The sequence below is a fragment of the Scyliorhinus torazame genome, chromosome 28 (assembly GCF_047496885.1).
Source record: "Scyliorhinus torazame isolate Kashiwa2021f chromosome 28, sScyTor2.1, whole genome shotgun sequence".
Classification (NCBI taxonomy): Eukaryota; Metazoa; Chordata; class Chondrichthyes; order Carcharhiniformes; family Scyliorhinidae; genus Scyliorhinus; species Scyliorhinus torazame.
Genome location: NC_092734.1, coordinates 15,567,115 through 15,586,718, shown reverse-complemented (window position 1 = coordinate 15,586,718; position 19,604 = coordinate 15,567,115). Strand labels below are relative to the sequence as shown.

The window sequence follows — 19,604 nt, the reverse complement described above, 5'->3', positions numbered from 1 at the left end:
TTAAAGACCATCAGTTAAAATCTGTCCAGATTATTAGAGCAAGTGACCATCTCTCTAAACTAAGTCAAGAGTCTAACTTCCAGCCTAAACAGCAATGAAACTTTGGACGAAATTAGACTAATAATTATAAAAACCTTTGTTTCAAATGAAATAATGTTCCTGCCCTCGTAAAGCAACATATTCTTCCGACTTGCTGAGCAGCATCTCTGGAGCGGAGTACGTTTTCTGTCTGGCATCTGTCACACTCCAGACACCAGATTTCAAAGTGCCAACAGAGTTGAAAGCTGGGCAGTTATTTCGTGCTGGTTTCTTCGCGACTGGGAGCCGGGAAATTTACAAACACCCGCCAACCAAAAGCATGACCTTGTTGTCCTCACAGCGTGCCTATTTACAGCACTGAGACTTCGGGGCATTGAAGAGAGAGGCTGCATTTTATACAACAATTTGGTGGTTGAGTAGTGCCCGAGTCAATATGGGGCACAGCATTTCATTTGATGTAAAGCAGCGTAGCTTCTGACTTGTGAGCTGTATCTCAAGGTATCGGCGATACATTTAAGAAACTCAGTGTTGGGTTTGTTCGTAAAACTCATAATGTGACAACAAGGCTGGTGCCTTTTTAATTAGCCCAAAGTGGGAATAGAGGGAAGCTTCTTGCAAAATTGCTCTCACTTTTCGAACACGTTTTTGGGTTTCTTTTTCGATTGCTCATGTCAGCCATCTTGGGGATTATCCAGTAGCCATCCACAAAACATGATTCAGCAGAAGTGTTTTAACCTCTCTGACCCCAAGGCTAATGATGTGCAAAGGCCCAGCAGCTAAATGTTGATACCATAGTTCTGCTAAACAGACTTGGCAATCGAGGCAAACAGGCAACTTATCAATGTTGTACATTGAGGCCAGGAGAGATGAATATAGTCCAGTCCTCATAAACTTCAGGCTAGTTTGCCAAGACATTTGATGCTTGGGTCATGGCCTCTGACCTCCAATTATCCCCTGGAAATATATGGTGCGATCATATTTGTCCAAAATCAAATTGGAGCCCATTTCTGAATGTTTTCGAAATTGGCTGGCATCTTAAACTCAAATGAGTGAGGAACTTTACAAATAACCAGTCTGGAAGTCTTTTATTTTTCCCAGCCCTTCTGCAAAAGAAAGAAAATCAATTTTTGACATTTTTGCGCATGATGTGACGCTTCCTATTATTCTGCTGCAGGATTTTATTTTGCTGGTCCTTCATTTTCAGTTGGCACTCCAAGCAAAACTCTTTAGTGGCTTCATTCAGCCTTCTGGCAATGATTGGAATTGGAATCCCCAGTCCCAAGTTTAGCCTCCCTCAGTGCCCCCTCATAGCCCTTTTATTTGGGTGTTCGGTCAATCCAGCCTAATGTGCATTTTCTCAAATGTAGCCCTGGCGAACTCTGTTTTCCAATCAGTGCTTTCAAGAACTCTTTCATTTTATCAGAGGTCTTGGCTGATCTCCCGAGTGTCGAACTGTCCTCTGAGGAAGGTGAACTTCTGATATCAACTGATTTAGCACAATGGGTTTGTAAAGCAGAGCAAGGCAGCAGCGCGGGTTCAATTCCCGTACCAGCCTCCCCGAACAGGTGCCGGAATGTGGCAACTAGGGGCTTTTCACAGTGACTTCATTGAAGCCTACTTGTGACAATAAGTGATTACTAAGCGATTACAACAGAATTGCATCCAGGTCTCCCAACCAGGTAATCCATCAGAGTATGGGTTTTGCCCTTTTGCAAATCAGCATTCAGAAGCACAGAGTGGGGTTTAATTACTCATTCCAATCATTGAGTGTTTGCCATAATTCTTTGTTCTGAAAGGGGGCCTTGTGTTTTCCTGCAGTTTTTGGGGGGGAAAGAGATAAGGACCGTGTGTTTATACAATTCATGTCTTCATACTTGTGTGAAATTCCTTGAGGTGCTATTTTCTGTTGCAGGCACCTTGAGGCTACAATCTTCTGAATAATAGTAAGATTGTAAAACACACTGAGGAGTCATCCCTCTGCCCTGCCTCCCATAGCTGACACTGGAAGAAAATTGAAGTTAGAATGCATTTCGAGTAGCAGTTTGTCTCAGACGCCAGGACAATCATGCTTTACGCTCCCAGTTTGTGAGGCTTTACTTTACCTGTGAATTGGCAATACCTTGTTCCTCTTTGAAGAGAGATAATTTGTGTTTATCCAGGTCCTTATCAATGTCCTTGTACAGCTGTTAAATGCTTTGGGTGTACTCTCCATACAAGACCCCTTCATAGGTACAATTTGTTATTGTCCCAGAGCGCTTTACAACTAATGAATACCTTTTGAAGTCTTGTTGCGCAGGCAACGAAAGCAGAGTGAATGTACACATTTCCCACTCGCAGGGAAATGGAAACGGGGGTTGTTTGATGAAATGGATTGCGATGTGGGCAGTCTAAATAGGGGTGATGTTTGAGTTGTGACCACCCATGATGAGCAACTCGGGTTTGTTGGTGCATCGTGGCTTTCATGAACCTACCATATTCATGGGGTGTAGGCATCGCGGGTAAGGCTAGCCTTTGGTGCCCTTAGCTGATAGCCCTCGCACATTGCTGCGGGTCTGGAGTCGCATGTAGGCCAGACCAGGTAAAGGTGGCAGATTTCCTTCCCTAAACAACACCCGTGAACCAGATGGGCTTCTTAAGTAATCTTGATAGTCACTGTGGTCACCATTACTGAGTCGAGCTTTATTTTCCAGATTTAACTGATTGAATTCAAGTTCAACCAGCTGCCATGGTGGGATTCGAACCATGTGTCCCAGAGCGTGAGATGGATTTTTGGATTAGTAGTCCAGTGACGTTGCCAATGCACCGAATCATCTTCCGAGGGTTCTGATGGTTTACGGGGAAGGAGAGGAAGTGGACTAGTGAATCAGGGTTGCTCATCCATAGAAATCCAGGAGAGTTTAAGATGTTGTTAGTTGATATTAACTGTAGCAATTGGGTTTGCGGCTTCCGGAGCTCCACAGACTGTGCTCTCCCTGGCTCGTAATCCAGTCTTCACGTTGCTGCTTTCCATGTTTACATTGCTTAGAACAAATTCCCATGTCCCAGTAATAGAATAGTCAATGCATATTTGCAGGGGTTTGGGGCCTGTTTTCATGAGGGGTCAAAGATCGGACATAACTCTCCAGCCATATGACCCAGCCAAGTGCCTTTAGCAGCGTTAATATCGCCGTGGAGATGGGCTAGTGCCTAGTAGGCAGATCTTGCACTGTTGGCGGTGATCGTGAAGTAAGGTCTGATTCTCTCCACGCTTTGCAGTATGGTGTGAAATCAGTCAATGGGCAACTACTTATTACACTGCACATAGCTGGTGCTAGGATGACTACTGTACAAAACACACTATGTTGGGCCTCATAAAGACGCCTGATAGACGTGGTAAGAATGGGAGCTGGTTGCAAGTCCCTGTCAAATAAACACAGCCCGAAGGTGCCTTTGATAGATCTGAGGCAAATAAGGTGGGAGGCGAGGGATACTGGATATAGAAGCTGGGTTTTGGATGCAGATTCCTGTTCAAAGGTGATGGTTACTGAGTTCAGTAGGTCACAAACAGAAGGCTGGAACAATATTGTTCGGCAGGGAGCAGAGGTTGGCTTAAGCCAGGCAGTGGAGCCCATGCTTGGGTTCTCAACAAGAAGTCACAAGTTCATCGGGAAATCAAGCTCCCGTGTTTTTGCTGGAGCTCATTGCTCGGGGGGTTCCCTTTTGTGAAAGCTAGCAGTTGCTGTAGGAGCGAGGGTCTTCAGTCGTGAAGGATTTTAGTTGCGCTGCCAGGTATTACTTCATTTTTAGTTGATTTCTCAATGGAGCATTTCTCAAATTCAGGAGGAAAATGAGACACCATCTCTGTCAATTCCTCCGCACGAATTCGAGGCCCACCTCTCCCTCCCTTAGAGCCCGACGCTGTACAGACGAGTGTTCCAAAAAATGGGATTTGAAGAATTGCGTCCTCTGGCTGCCGCGGGAAAGCACTGTCGGAGGAAGAAGCTTCTGGAAGTAGCCCCTGGTCTGCAAATGATGACCTACAACAACTCCACACCCACCTAACGAATCGAAAGATGATCAGTAGAAGTAGCATTGCTCCGTGGAAAGAATGGAGGAAAGAAAATGGATCAAATTTCCACCTTGCCGCTACAAACAGCGTGGGCCAGGAACACGATTGAGGAAAGGCTGATCTGAAGGTTGTTGGATTGTCAGGAAAAAAGCACTTTATTTCACTTGGTTGTTTTTATAAAGGAAGTAAATCTTCTGTCCTTGTCCATGTCTGACCTTGATGGGAATGCAGTTCCACATCAATGTCGTTGATTGCCCTCTCTGGGCAATAAAGGCCACATTCCGCGGATGATATTTTTTTTGTAACAAGCTGCCCAGCCTGTGATTTTCCATCCTCTCCATCCAGGAACACTGCAGTCAGCACTTCTTTTAATTCATAGTCGAATATAATGTTTTTCTCTTCCAGTGGCACCATCGTAAGGGAAAATATCTTCAGGGGGTTGAGCAGAGAGAGAGCGACGGTAACCAGTAAAGAAAGAGAGATTGCTTTGAAACGGCACCTTCCACCGCCTCCGCATGCCCCTTGCATTTCACAGTCCATCAAGTACCTTGGTCGCGTAGTTGTTGTAATGTCTGCGACGTGTAGCAGAGAGTGAAGCAAGGTGGGATCCGGGGATGGAGATTATTCCATGAAGAATGTAGAGTTGGTAACTCCTGAGAGGAGTTTCCCTGTGTAGATGTGCGAAGCTAAACCTAATCACAGTGCTGATGACTTGGGTGTGGCTTGTACCTGCTGTGGTTTCTGTAAATTGGTTCTTTGTCAGGACAAGATTGGCACTTGCAAGTTGTCAGCCCACAAGATGGCTTGGAAGCCCCCAGTACCCCGGTACTACACCAGTCACTTCCGTGCCCTGCACTCTTGCCTCCACCCTTTCAAAAGGTGTGGCTGAGCTGGGAAGCCTGTGGGGATTCTCTGAGGCGGTAAAAAAATGCCATGCAAATGCAAGTTTCTTTTTTTTCCCCCCGTTGACATTATCTGCCATCTCTCTGACCCATTGCCCTGTTTATTTAACAAGGTGGTGTGAGGGAAGAGGAGGTCATTTTGGGGATCTGTGCTTCTGTTCCTAGGATTAGGCAGCAACGAGGAGACCAAGCTTCCATGCGACATGGCTGTGTGAATTTGATATACACCTTCGAAGATCAGATACAGAATCAATTGTGTTGTTTTAAGAAGGAGACAGACACCCTTCGGATGTGGATGTCAAAATGATGGAGGAAAGGACAAACAATTGGAATTCATGAAAGTCAAGCAATAGAGAGACGCACAAAGCTCAAGTGGCTCGATAAATTCGGCTTAATCATCCAGAGTTCCAGAGTGTACATCCCCAGAAGCAAATTTTCATTTGGAATTTATGCTGAAATCTTTGCCGTGTCTTTCTTCATTACATTTTCACTATTAGCGTCTGAATTTAATGTAAAGCTTAATGTTTTTTTTTACTACGGAAATATAAAAGGGCATGAAGCTGCTTGGTGCTTTATCAGAAAAAGAAGTATTTTCTCTCGGTTCGCTCATGATTCTGGGAATGATCCAGAAGCAGGGTACAGAGCAGTTTGTCGATGCGCAGATGTAGCACAGACACTGATGCATCTTGAAGTTGTTCGGAAGTGCTCCCACGTGCTGGCTTGTCCCAGAGCGATAATGCTGCATCTGCTCTACTTGAGAGTAAATATTTAGTAGCGATGTCTGGAGTGTGTTTCAGAACTTCAATCGCAGCAGCGTCTAGTGAACACTGCAGGGTGAAACATTTCTAGAATCTGCCCGGTTGTCCTTTGTGGAGCATATCCAATCTCGATGATTGATGTTACTCGCATTCATTTGGTTCATTTCTTGCAGATTTGGCAGTTTGCGCTAGTTTCTTCCACTTTGTAAAATATTGTCTTATCTGACGGTGATTTTGCTCCAGGCGACAGTGGTTCTGAAGCTTCTTGCTGTGCCAGCTGGGGCAGAATGCGGGTTTGTAGCTGTAATGCCCCCCTGCCATGCCTTGGGTGAGGAGCAGGGATGTGATTAGGGTGCCAAGCGGAAACCCGAGGTTTCTCTGTACGATTGCACACTTGGTGACTGCCCCCACTGAACGATGGCGCCTGTGCTTTGAGAGACACAAGAGATCTGGAGAGAATAAACTGAGAAGATACAAAACTGCTACCGAGAGAGATGGAAAATGTTGACTAGGAACAGTAATGTTCATTGCATATCTATCGAGATCCATGCCTCTCACAAGCTTCGAGTGTGTTTTTACCTATTATCTGTCTCACCAGTTCTCTTCTCCTTGCCTCCTTCGCCCTCATCTCCTGATTTATTTTTCAAAAGGTTTAGAGTACCCAGTTATTTTTCTCCATTTAAGGGGGCAATTTAGTGTGGCCAATTCACCTTCCCTTCACATCTTTTTTGGGCCGTGGGGGTGAGACCCACACAGACACGAGGACAATGTGCAAATTCCACACTGACAGTGTCCCCGGGCCGGGATCGAACCCAGGACCTCGGCGCCGTGAGGCAGCGGTGCTAACCATTGCACCACCATGCCACCCTCCCTCATCGCCTCATAGCAAGGAGTGCAGTTCCTCACGTATTACCCTCCAAGTCTCACCCAATGAGGCAATATTTGTGCCTGAACCTTGACACTATTGATAACAGTCTTCAACATATTCCGTGTTTCCCAGTATTATTTTCAATATTACCAATCTCACTATCTACAGTACTACCCAAATACCACATTCGAACCCATTTCTCTACCCCTACTTTCAATTTGACTAAGTCATCTTCAATTATAGGATGTAGGTCTTTCAGATTATGGAGGGAATAATTTGTTAGTCACGGCAGTTCTATCTTTATAATTCCTATTTCCTGCCCCTTTTCTCAATCCCTTTCTCCCGAATGCAAAGGATCCAGATGCAAGCCCTTCAGAAACCCCGAGCCATTTAATTAGATCATAGATGATCCAAACATTGAGATCTCTTCCCTTCCTTTAGCTTCACATCTCTGAACACCCTTACTGAACAGACAAACAAAATCGACAGATCTGCATCTTACCAGCCTCAGCTGATCCTCAGCATCCACGGCCTTTTGGGGGAGGGAATTCCAGACTGCCCCCATCCGCTGTGTGGCGTGGCGCTGTAGAATAAAGATATGTCGTGAAATAGGTGCCCTTCTCCCTCTCAAACACTTCAATTAATTTTGCGTCGTCAGCCTTTTGGCTATGTGTGTTCTACATTTTCGCAAGCCTTTGATTTTCTAAAATTATTTTGTGGGATGTGTGTGGGATTGGCAAGGCCAGCGTTTGTTACCCATCCCAAATTGCTCCTGAACTAAGTGGCTTAGCTGGACCATTTCAGAGGGCAGTTAAGAGCCCATCCTAGGTCAGCACGGTGGCGCAGTGGTTAGCCCTGCTGCCTCACGGCGCCGAGGTCCCAGATTCGATCCCGGCTCTGGGTCACTGTCCGTGTGGAGTTTGCACATTCTCCCCGTGTTTGCGTGGGTTTCGCCCCCACAACCCAAAGATGTGCAGGCTAGGTGGATTGGCCACGCTAAATTGCCCCGCAATTGGAAAAAAAAAGTGAATTGGGTACTCTAAATTTCTTTTTTTTAAAAGAGCCCACCCCATTGCTGAGAGTCACATGGAGGTCAGACCAGGCATGGTCAACCGATCTCCCGCCCTAAAGGACGTTCGTGAACCAGATGGGTCTTCACAACAATCGACAGTCATCATTACTGAGACTAGCTTTCAATTCCAGATTTATTAATGAATTCAATTCCTACCAGCTGCCGTGGTGGAAATTGAACCTACGTCCTCCGAGAATTAGCCTGAATCTCTGGATTACTAGTCCAGTAACCATACCACCATCTCCACCTCCCCTTTAAAACACTGAAGACTCTGGTCACTGTCTGTGCGGAGTCTGCACATCCTCCCCGTGTGTGCGTGGGTTTCCTCCGGGTGCTCCGGTTTCCTCCCACAGTCCAAAGATGTGCAGGTTAGGTGGATTGGCCAAGCTAAATTGCCCTTCGTGTCCAAAATTGCCCTTAGTGTTGGGTGGGGTTACTGGGTTATGGGGATAGGGTGGAGGTGTTGACCTTGGGTAGGGTGCTCTTTCCAAGAGCCAGTGCAGACCCGATGGGCTGAATGGCCTCCTTCTGCACTGTAAATTCTTTGATAATCTATGAACGCATTTTGGATTCACTTAGCTCCATTACAAATTAGTTCTGAATTCCCTAACTAAAAGAAAGGGTAGTTGCTATCTGTCCTGTCATTGCCCAAGGGATCACAGACCAGTGGCAGCAATGGCTGCTTTGTCTTAAGGGCACGTGCCATTTTTTCACTGCTTTTTATAACCCTAACCCTAACCCTAACAAAACCCTTTGTGGACTGAAAACCTCAGCAATGGTGGGTGAGCAGGACCTGCTGCAAGTTAGGACATGAGCAGCAGAGATAAGAGGTACGAGCATCGGAATAGTCAAGTCTTAAGGTAGCAAAGGCATGACTTAGGGATGGAGCAGCAGATAAGCTGAGACAGATGGAGATGGGCAGTGTCAGAGAGGTGTAAATGGGTGGTCTAATTGTTGGCATGGATATGTATTCCGAAGCTCATCTCGGGTACAAATACAAGAACAAGGCTGGAAACAGTCTGGTTAGCCTCACACAGTTGCCAGGAAGGTTGGAGTCACCGGCTAGGGAACTGAGTATGTGGCGGGGACAAAGACGAACAATGGCCTCGCTCTTCCCGTTGTTCAGTTGGAGAAAACTTCTGCTCATCCAGACTGAATGTCGGATAATTAGCCGGACCAATCGCAGGCAGGGAGACGATGGCATAGTGGACTAGTAATCCAGAAGCTGAATTGAATAACAAATCTGGGATTGAAATCTGTAATGCTGACCATGAAACGATCATTGATTGTTGTAATAACCCACCTAGTTCACTAATGTCCTTCAGGGAGGAAATCTGCCGTCCTTACCCGGTCTGGCCTACATGCGACTCCAGACCCACAGCAATGTGGTGGGTTCTTAACTGCCCCCTGAAATGGTAACGTCTACATCTCATGAAAGAATGAGGGGGGGAAAATGGACATTTGTACAGTCAACAGAAGTCCCAGAGTTAGGGCCCAAGATTTTGCAGCAAGCGGGAAATAGAAGACTGAGAAGCAGGAAGAAGGAAGTTGGATTTTTAACGCCCGGTTATAATACTTTCGTTATTCCTGCCCCTGATTACACTGGCTTGTAAGTCAGGTTAGGCTAGAATACAGGTACAGCAATAATTAGCAACGCTAATTAGCAACGGGAATTCCCATTGAAGCTACCCCGCGCCGCCGGAAAACTCATGGGCACTTCCGCCGGGGATGGAGAATTCCAGCCTAGGTTCGAGCCCACTGGAGCTTGGGGCCAGAGGCGACTTGATGGAAACCTTTGTGATCCTGAGGGGTCTCGACAGGGTTGATGTGGAAAAGATGTTTCCTTTTGTGGGCAAATCTACAATTAGGGTTTAAAAATAAGGGACGTTCATTTAAGGCAGAGACGAGGACCAATTCTTTTCTCTGAGGGCCGTGAGTCTCTGGAACCTTCTTCCCCAAAAGGCAGTGTAAGCAGAATCTTTGAATATTTTTAAAGCAGAGCGAGATAGATTCTTGATAAACAGGGGGGGGGGGGTTAAAGGTTATCGGGGGGGGGGGGGGGTAGGACTGTGCGGGTGACGTTACAGCCGGATCAGCTACAATCTTATTGAACGACGGAACAGACTGACGGGCCGAGTGGCCGACCCCTGCTCCTAATTTGTATCTTCTGTACGGTTAAAATCCCCAGTCATCGGTTTATCCAGTATCAGGACTTCACTGCAAAATATATGTATGATGTATATCTTTTGAAAATGCACGCATTATAAAAATGTGCACGTTACTGTGACATGGAATGAAGTTTAGCCTTTTAATTAGCAAGTGAGCCATTTTGTTTTAACAGTCTGCCTGTTTAGGAGAGAGCCAGTTTGCACACACACTATTTCTCAGTGAATGTCAATTCAGCCTGCGCCTGGGAGCCCGGCGACAGAGAGCAAATTGCAAGTGACGATGAATAATTTATTGCCATTTCTGCTTAAGAGCGCAATGCATGTCGGAGCTGGTTTGACCGATTGTGTGCGCCATTAGAGGGTGTGTGTGGGGGGGGGGGGGGGGGGGGGCAGGGGCAGTTAAATTGTCCTTTCGGGGGGGGGGGTTTAATTTCCTGACTGATTCTGATTCCCCATTTGGTGACAGTCAGTTCCAGCCCAATGTAAACATTGCGCGCGGTGTACAGAAATCTGAAAACGAGAGGCTTTTGCTTTTAAAACAAAAGAGAGAAATAGGGGGGGGGGGGTTACAGTGCTGTCCTGTCGCTGAGCTTGGGGTCCTTCAGAGTTGAGCAACTCCAAGCAGACACCATCATGTGTTTGCGTGTGTGTGTGTGTGTGTGCGCACACAGTGCTCCTGCTCATTTCTCTCTCAAAATGGCCGGTTTATCTTGTACAGAGAGAGTCTGGGTGCCTCTGAGCTGTTGAGGCTGCAGTGTGTATGTTTTGACATGGCTGCCTGTTGTCTCAATGTGCACTTTGTTCCTCTCAGTAGCACTCACAGCACTGTGCTTGATGCTGCGCTCAACAGCGATGGCATCTGCAGTGCAGTGATTAGTGCAGTGATAGTATCAGGTGGGTAAAAAAAAAAGACAAGGGCTGCTTCTAGCCGACACATTCATAGTGATCCATCTGATGTGATCAAATGCTTTATTGGTGAAGTCCTCCCCTGGCGGTGAAGCTGGGATGGCTTAAAGGTTTGCTAGGACTGCCACCTTGTGGCTATGCACCGTATCAGCAATACTTGACTTCCCGTAGGAGGACGCTGGGAAGATTCCGTGTAGCTTCAAAACCTGGACAGTTTGAAAAAAATGTTTCAAAACCAGCCCTGGTTTTGCTACAAAGAACTAATAATATGGGCAACATTTCAAATAGGAAAGCTGAAGAATCTCCTTCTCATTGCCCCCCCCGACACCTCCATTTTCAGTCCCCAAGGGCAGCGGAGATGTGCTAACCACTGCGCCACGTGTCGCCCTAATGCCACAGCATTTTGAATCTAACGACTGAGTATTTTGGACTTCTAGGAACCGGAAGACATTAACATGTGGGATAGCCTTTCAGACTGCACAGCTCAATGCTCCTTTCTGCTCGATGAGAGAGGGGCTCACGGTCATCCAGCACTTCGGAAGAAACATCACCGGGTTCCTTAGGGCGGCACGGTAGCACAGTGGTTAGCACCGTTGCTTCACAGCTCCAGGGTCCCAGGTTCGATTCCCGGCTTGGGTCACTGTCTGTGCGGAGTCTGCAGGTTATCCCCGTGTCTGCGTGGGTTTCCTCCGGGTGCTCCGGTTTCCTCCCACAAGTCCCGAAAGACGCGCTTGTCAGGTAAATTGGACATTCTGAATCCTCTCTGTGTACCCGAACAGGCGCCGGAGTGTGGCGACTAGGGGCTTTTCACAGTAACTTCACTGCAGTGTTAATGTAAGCCTACTTGTGACAATAATAAAGATTATTATTGGGCAGCTCAAGCGGTGAGTGTCGGCATTGCTAATTAGGTTGGCATGACACGGGTCCCCGCGCCAGGGAGAGGCCGAGTTTCCACCGGGGGGGGGGGGGGGAGCTGCGGGCAAACGCAGCGACGTGAGATCAGCCCGACACCATGGCCTCGCAAAACTATTTCTTGCCCACCCCCAACACCCGGGTTCGCAAGAAGGTGCGGTAAAGATTATTTTGAGGGCGGCGTCAGGGCTGAGAGGTTGTGAAACATCAGGAAAGCATTGTTTCTCTGAAGACGTTGTGGCCCAAAGGGTCTTTAAAAATAAGCAGGTGCTTGATTGTGGCGACACGGGGGGTGGGGTTGGGGGGGGGGGTCCAAAATGACACCGGGGGGGGGGGGGGGGTCTCAAAATTAGAGACCCAAGGCAGCCACTAATGAAGCCAAGAATGCATTCAGGAGAAGCCTCTTTACAGAGAGACTGGTTAGAATGTGGACTTTGCTACCACAAGTACTAGCATGCATTTAGGGGGAAGCTGGTCAAACAAGGAGAAAGGACTAGAGAAGGGGACTTGATGGGTTTAGATGAGTTACGGTGGCTCGCGTGGCTTCGGAGCACTAGCATGGGCAGGTTGGGCCGAATGGCCGCTTTCTAGGCTGTAAATTCCTTATAATTTATGCATTTAACTCAATGCTCTTGGATCTACTTTAGTGAGGGACTGGACGACTGTGCTACCGTGCCGCCCTAAGGAACCCGGTGATGTTTCTTCCGAAGTGCTGGATGACCGTGAGCCCCTCTCTCATCGAGCAGAAAGGAGCATTGAGCATTTCACTGTGCAGTCTGAAAGGCTATCCCACATGTTAATGTCTTCCGGTTCCTAGAAGTCCAAAATACTCAGACTTTAGATTCAAAATGCTGTGGCATTAGGGCGACATGTGGCGCAGTGGTTAGCACTGGGGCTGCGGCGCTGAGGACCCGGGTTCGATCCCGGCTCTGGGTCACTGTCCGTGTGGAGTTTGCACATTCTCCCCGTGTTTGTGTGGGTTTCACCCCACAACCCAAAGATGTGCAGGGTAGGTGGATTGGTCACGCTAAATCGCCCCTTAATTGGGGACAAAAATAATTGGGTACTCTAAATTTATATTTAAAAAAATGCTGTGGCATTGAGCGTGTTTCTAGCATTTCTCCAGGTGGCAGCTGGATGTAATATATTGTTCCTCGGCTCTTGTCTGCAGTGCATCAGCACTCCAGATGTACATCCCCATAACTGTTAGTTATTTATTAATGAGTAATACAACAATATAACACCATATTCATTAGTATTGAAGGATAGTGGTAATGAAGATGCTGCGGAGGTTTTCCAATACTGAGCACATCCCGGCAAATTCCAGTGAAACAAATATATCTGAGGAGAGAGCCCATGTTATTGCAAACAAGTGATTCTCTACCTGAGCTCCCTCTCAACACATGAGCACTTTAGTTGAATGCTTTGTGTCTCTGATGCTTCTTATTAGGCACTTGTGTTGAATGTGTTGGAATAAATTAAGAGCCTTAAAAGTACCGAGCAAAGCTGCTCGAGCCATCAATAAATCCTTCAGCTTTATGGCAGAAATTTTTGACAGACCTAGCAGGATTATTGGAAGTGCGCCTCAAATGAGTATCAATTACCACCATTATTCCACAGACATTTAAAAAAAACAATTAAATGTAAAATGACAGTTCGATAAGGGTGGCTCAGCTCTACAAAGATAGTAGATGTTGTGGTGTCTGGTTGTTGATACAGGAGCAAACACTCCCAATGAAGAAGCCTCCATTTTGTCTGCTTCACAAATGATGAACTTCGATTTAAGCAGGAGAGTCTCGTGGGTGTCAAGTTTGTTAGTCTCTGTGTAAGCATGCTTGTGGCTGTGTCGCTGTGTGTCAGTGGGTGACTGTCAATGTGTCGCTGTGTGACTGTGTGTGTGTCACTGGGTAACTGCATGTGTCACTGTGTGTGTGTGTGTTGCTGGGTAACGGTGTATGTGTCCCTGTGTGTCGCTGTGTGTGTGTGTGTGTCACTGTGTGTCGCTGGGTGACTGTCACTGTGTCGCTGGGTGACTGTGTGTCCCTGTGTGTGTGTGTGTGTGTCCCTGTGTGTGTGTGTGTGTGTGTGTGTGTGTGTGTCTGTGTCGCTGGGTGACTGTCACGGTGTTGCTGGGTGACTGTGTGTCGCTGGGTGTGTCGCTGGGTGACTGTGTGTCACTGTGTCTGTGTGTCGCTGGGTGACTGTGTGTCCGTGTGTGTGTGTGTGTCTGTGTGTCGCTGGGTGACTGTGTGTCGCTGGGTGACTGTGTGTGTGTGTCGCTGGGTGACTCACGGTGTCACTGGGTGACTGTGTGTCACTGTGTCTGTGTGTCGCTGGGTGACTGTGTGTCACTATGTCTGTGTGTTGCTGGGTGACTGTGTCACTATGTCTGTGTGTTGCTGGGTGACTGTGTCACTATGTCTGTGTGTCGCTGGGTGTGTGTGTCGCTGGGTGACTGTGTCACTATGTCTGTGTGTCACTGTGTGTGTGTGTCGCTGGGTGACTGTGTGTCATTGTGTCTGTGTGTCGCTGGGTGACTGTGTATCTATCGTGGCGACTGGGTGTGTGTGTGTGACTGCGTGACTGTGTGTGTCGCTGAGTGACTCAGTGTGTGACTGTGTCTGTCGCTGGGTGACTCGGTGTGTGCGTGTGTCGCTGGGTGACTGTGTGTGTCTGTCACTGAGTGAGTCAAGTGTGTGTGTGTCTGTCGCCGGGTGACTCAGTGTGTGTGTGTGTCTGTCGCTGAGTGACTCAGTGTGTGTGTGTCTGTCGCTGGGTGACTGTGTGTGTGTGTGTCTGTCGCTGGGTGACTCCGTGTGTGTGTCTGTCTGTCGCTGGGTGACTGTGTGTCTGTCGCTGGGTGACTCAGTGTGTGTGTGTCTGTCGCTGGGTGACTCTGTAGGTGTGTGTGTGTGTGTCTGTCGCTGGGTGACTCTGTGTGTATCTGTTGCTGGGTGACTGTGTGTATCTGTTGCTGGGTGACTGTGTCTGTCGCTGGGTGACTCAGTTTGTGTGTTTGTCGCTGGATGACTGTGTGTGTGTCGCTGGGTGACTGTGTGTGTGTGTGTGTGTGTGTGTGTGTGTGTCAGTCGCTGAGTGACTCAGTGTGTGTGTGTCTGTTGCTGGGTGACTGTGTGTGTGTCGCTGGGTGACTGTGTGTGTGTGTCGCTGGGTGACTGTGTGTGTGTGTCGCTGGGTGACTGTGTGTGTGTGTCGCTGGGTGACTGTGTGTGTGTGTGTGTCGCTGGGTGACTGTGTGTGTGTGTGTCGCTGGGTGACTGTGTGTGTGTGCGTGTCGCTGGGTGACTGTGTGTGTGTGTCGCTGGGTGACTGTGTGTGTCGCTGGGTGACTGTGTGTCTGTCGCTGGGTGACTGTGTGTGTGTGTGTCGCTTGGTGACTGTGTGTGTGTGTCGCTGGGTGACTGTGTGTGTGTGTGTGTCGCTGGGTGACTGTGTGTGTGTCGCTGGGTGACTCACTGTGTGTGTCGCTGGGTGACTCAGTGTGTGTGTCGCTGGGTGACTCGGTGTGTGTGTGTGTGTCGCTGGGTGACTGTGTGTGTCTCGCTGGGTGACTGTGTGTCGCTGGGTGACTGTGTGTGTCGCTGGGTGACTGTGTGTGTCGCTGGGTGACTGTGTGTGTGTGTCTGTCACTGGGTGACTGTGTGTGTGTGACTGAGCATTAACTGTCCCATTGCAACCATCAAATATAATCCCAGCCGATCTTCGCAACTTTAAAGACTTAACGTGTACTTTTTAAACTTGTTTTTTTTGGAAGGATAAGGTTCTTATAATGGATCTTTTCTCTCTGCACAGCTCTCCTGTCGTCGTGGTGCGAGGATTTAGGGCGACTCCTGTTACTTCGTCACCAGAAGAGCCGTCAGAACGACACCCCTGGTAAACTGCCCATGCAGCCACCGATGAACTCTCTGAACTCCATGAAACCAACACTCCCTCCAGGACCCCACAGGTCAGTCACTGTAGATTTTTCACAATCACCCTTCCACCTGTCTGCAGAGTTCAGTGTAAAACTGAGGGCATTTGCATAAATTGTTAATAAAACTTGTGTAAAGTTGCAAACAGCAAGATGCAGCACTGAGCTGCTCTTTAATAATATTCCACAACAGAGTTTTAAGGGATAATGCATTGTATTTGCGAGGATTGCGTGGACTGCTTGTGATCTGATCCCAGGGACCATTTGGGATATGCTTATCCATGGGACCATTCGGGTTCTGCTTATCCATGGAACCATTTGGGATCTGCTGAACGATGTGGGACCATTCGGGATCTGCTTATCCATGGGACCATTCGGGTTCTGCTGATCCATGGAACCATTTGGGATCTGCTGAACGATGTGGGACCATTCGGGATCTGCTTATCCATGTGGGACCATTCGGGATCTGCTGATCCAGCAGAGGGAAGTAGAGCGGAGCTGCTGATTGGCTGTTGCAGGGAAAATTTGCATCCATGCATTGCGGTCACTGCATCCAGAAAGTGTACCTGAGCACGATACCCTAGGTGTTCAAGTCAAGGCAAGCATCTAGCAGAGATCTGAACCTCCTGCACCACCTCTCAAGCCACGTATTCATTCTGACTATTCTTGAATTTCTACTCTTGACTGTCTCGTGGCACTTGTAGCAATCCTGAGATTACTACCTTTGAGATCCTACTTTTTAACTTATCTCCTATCTCCCTAAGTTCTGATTGTAGGACCTCATCCCGTTTTTTACCGATATCGCTGGTGCCTATATGCACCACGACAACTGGCTGTTCACCCTCCCCCTTCAGTATGTCCTGCAGCCGATCTGAGACATCCCTGACCCGTGCACCCGGGAGGCAACATACCATTCGGGAGTCTCATTTTCGACCACAGAAACGTCTGTCTACTCCCCTTACGATTGAATCCCCTATGACTATAGCCCTGCCAGTCTTTTTACCCCCCTTCTGTGCAGCAGAGCCAGCCACGGTGCCATGAGCTTGGCTACTACTGCCTTCCCCTGGTGAGTCATCTCCCCCAACAGTATCCAAAACGGTATACCTGCTTTGGAGGGAGATGACCGCAGGGGACACCTGCACTGCCTTCCTGCTCTTTCTCTGCCTTTTGGTCACCCATTCCCTGTTTCCCTCACCAACCCTAATCTGTGGTGTGACCAACTCACTGAACGTGCTATCCACGACCTCCTCAGCATCTCGGATGCTCCAAAGTGAGTCCTTCCGCAGCTCCAGAGCCGTCATGCGGTCTAACAGGAGCTGCAGCTGGACACACTTCCCGCACATGAAGGAGTCAGGGGCATCGGCCGCGTCCCTGAACTCCCACATTGAGCAGGAGGAGCATAACACGGGTCTGGGATCTCCTGCCAGGGCTGTAGATGTCATATACATGGACTTCAGTAAGGCGTTTGATAAAGTTTCCCATGGCAGGTTGATGGAAAAAGTGAAGTCGTATGGGGTTCAGGGTGTACTAGCTAGATGGATAAAGAACTGGCTGGGCAACAGGAGACAGAGTAGTGGTGGAAGGGAGTGTCTCAAAATGGAGAAAGGTGACTAGTGGTGTTCCACAGGGATCCGTGCTCGGACCACTGTTGTTTGTGATATACATAAATGATCTGGACGAAGGTATAGGTGGTTTGATTAGCAAGTTTGCAGATGATACTAAGATTGGTGGAGTTGCAGATAGCAAGGAGGACTGTCAGAGAATACAGCAAAATATAAATAGATTGGAGAGTTGGGCAGAGAAATGGCAGATGGAGTTCAATCCAGGCAAATGCGAGGTGATGCATTTTGGAAGATCTAATTCAAGAGCGGACTATACGGTCAATGGAAGAGTCCTGGGGAAAATTAATGTACAGAGAGATCTGGGAGTTCAGGTCCATTGTACCCTGAAGGTGGCAACGCAGATCGATAGAGTGGTCAAGAAGGCATACAGCATGCTTGCCTTCATCGGACGGGGTATTGAGTACAAGAGTCGGCAGGTCATGTTACAGTTGTATAGGACTTTGGTTCAGCCACATTTGGAATACTGCGTGCAGTTCTGGTTGCCACATTACCAGAAGGATGTGGATGCTTTAGAGAGGGTGCAGAGGAGGTTCACCAGGATGTTGCCTGGTATGGAGGGTGTTAGCTAAGAAGAAAGGTTGAGTAGATTAGGATTGTTTTTGTTGGAAAGACGGAGGTTGAGGGGGACCTGTTTGAGGTCTACAAAATTATGAGAGGTATGGACAGGGTGGATAGCAACAAGCTTTTTCCAAGAGTGGGGGTGTCAATTACAAGGGGTCACGATTTCAAGGTGAGAGGGGGAAAGTTTAAGGGAGATGTGCGTGGAAAATTTTTTACGCAGAGGGTAGTGGGTGCCTGGAACGCTTTGCCAGTGGAGGTGGTAGAGGCGGGCACGATAGCATCATTTAAGATGCATCTAGACAGATATAAGAACGGGCGGGGAACAGAGGGAAGTAGATCCTTGGAAAATAGGTGACAGGTTTAGATAAAGGATCTGGATCGGCGCAGGCTGGGAGGGCCGAAGGGCCTGTTCCTGTGCTGTAATTTTCTTTGTAAATTTCTTTGTTCTTTGATCCATGGGACCATTCGGGATCTGCTGATCCGTGTGGGACCATTCGGGATCTGCTGATCCGTGGGGCCATTTGAGATCTGCTGATCCATGGGACCATGCGGGATCTGCTGATCCATGGGACCATTCGGGATCTGCTGATCCGTGGGGCCATTCGAGATCTGCTGATCCATGGGACCATTCGGGATCTGCTGATCCGTGGGACCATTCGGCATCTGCTGATCCATGGGACCATTCGGGATTTGCAGATCAGTGTGGGACCATTCGGGACCTGCTGATCCGTGTGGGACCATTCGGGATCTGCTGATCCGTGGGACCATTCGGGATCTGCTGATCCGTGGGGCCATTCGAGATCTGCTGATCCATGGGACCATGCGGGATCTGCTGATCCATGGGACCATTCGGGATCTGCTGATCCGTGTGGGACCATTCGGGATCTGCTGATCCGTGGGACCATTCGGGATCTGCTGATCCGTGTGGGACCATTCGGGATCTGCTGATCCGTGTGGGACCATTCGGGATCTGCTGATCCATGGGACCATGCGGGATCTGCTGATCCGTGTGGGTCCATTCAGGATCTGCTGATCCGTTTGGGACCATTCGGGATCTGCTGATCCGTGTGGGATCTGCTGATCCATGTGGGACCATGCGGGATCTGCTGATCCGTGTGGGACCATTCGGGATCTGCTGATCAGTGTGGGACCATTCGGGATCTGCTGATCCGTGTGGGACCATTCGGGATCTGCTGATCCGTGGGACCATTTGGGATCTGCTGATCACGTGGGACCATTTGGGATCTGCTGATCCGTGCGGGACCATTCGGGATCTGCTGATCCGTGTGGGACCATTCGGGATCTGCTGATCCATGTGGGACCATTCGGGATCTGCTGATCCGTGTGGGATCATTCGGGATCTGCTGATCAAACCTTGGCTCCCAGCAGTGGTAATGTGCTTGATTTGCAGCTCTTGATGTCGGAGTAGGTTGAACACAGGTGAGAAGGAAGAATGCCGCCTGTATGTTTGTGGGGAGGGGGGCGGTGTTCAGGGACTGATTGCTGATGAAAATTAAGGTCCATCTTTGGGGCAGTGCGGAAGGTGACAGTTAACCTGATTAAATGCTGGGCACAGGGGCATATTAGCTTTGTCCTATTATGAATGTGTGAGGCATAAAATCCATTCACAATGGATCAGCTTTTTGAGATGTTTATTTATAAAGCAGCATTAATTTGAGAAGATGGTCAGATGGAATTGTCACTGTTATTCAGCTGGGTGAGTCCGCTAATTGTTTTATTAATGGAACTGGCAAAGCCTATTGAGTCATCAACCTCCTGGTCTATGGAGCCTATTCTGAATAATGCCTCCCATTATT

General features: G+C 48.3%; 1 protein-coding gene across 16 annotated transcripts in view; it reads left to right on the top strand.

Annotated features, from left to right (window-relative positions):
* The window catches only part of zmiz1a (zinc finger, MIZ-type containing 1a), a 1,215,152-nt gene that overhangs the window by 1,151,809 nt on the left and 43,739 nt on the right, over window positions 1-19,604 (top strand). For all 16 annotated transcript variants that reach the window (XM_072491545.1, XM_072491540.1, XM_072491548.1 and 13 more), the window contains one exon: window positions 15,487-15,640. In XM_072491545.1, coding sequence (XP_072347646.1) covers window positions 15,487-15,640 — 154 coding nt within the window. The remainder of the gene's footprint in view (window positions 1-15,486; window positions 15,641-19,604) is intronic.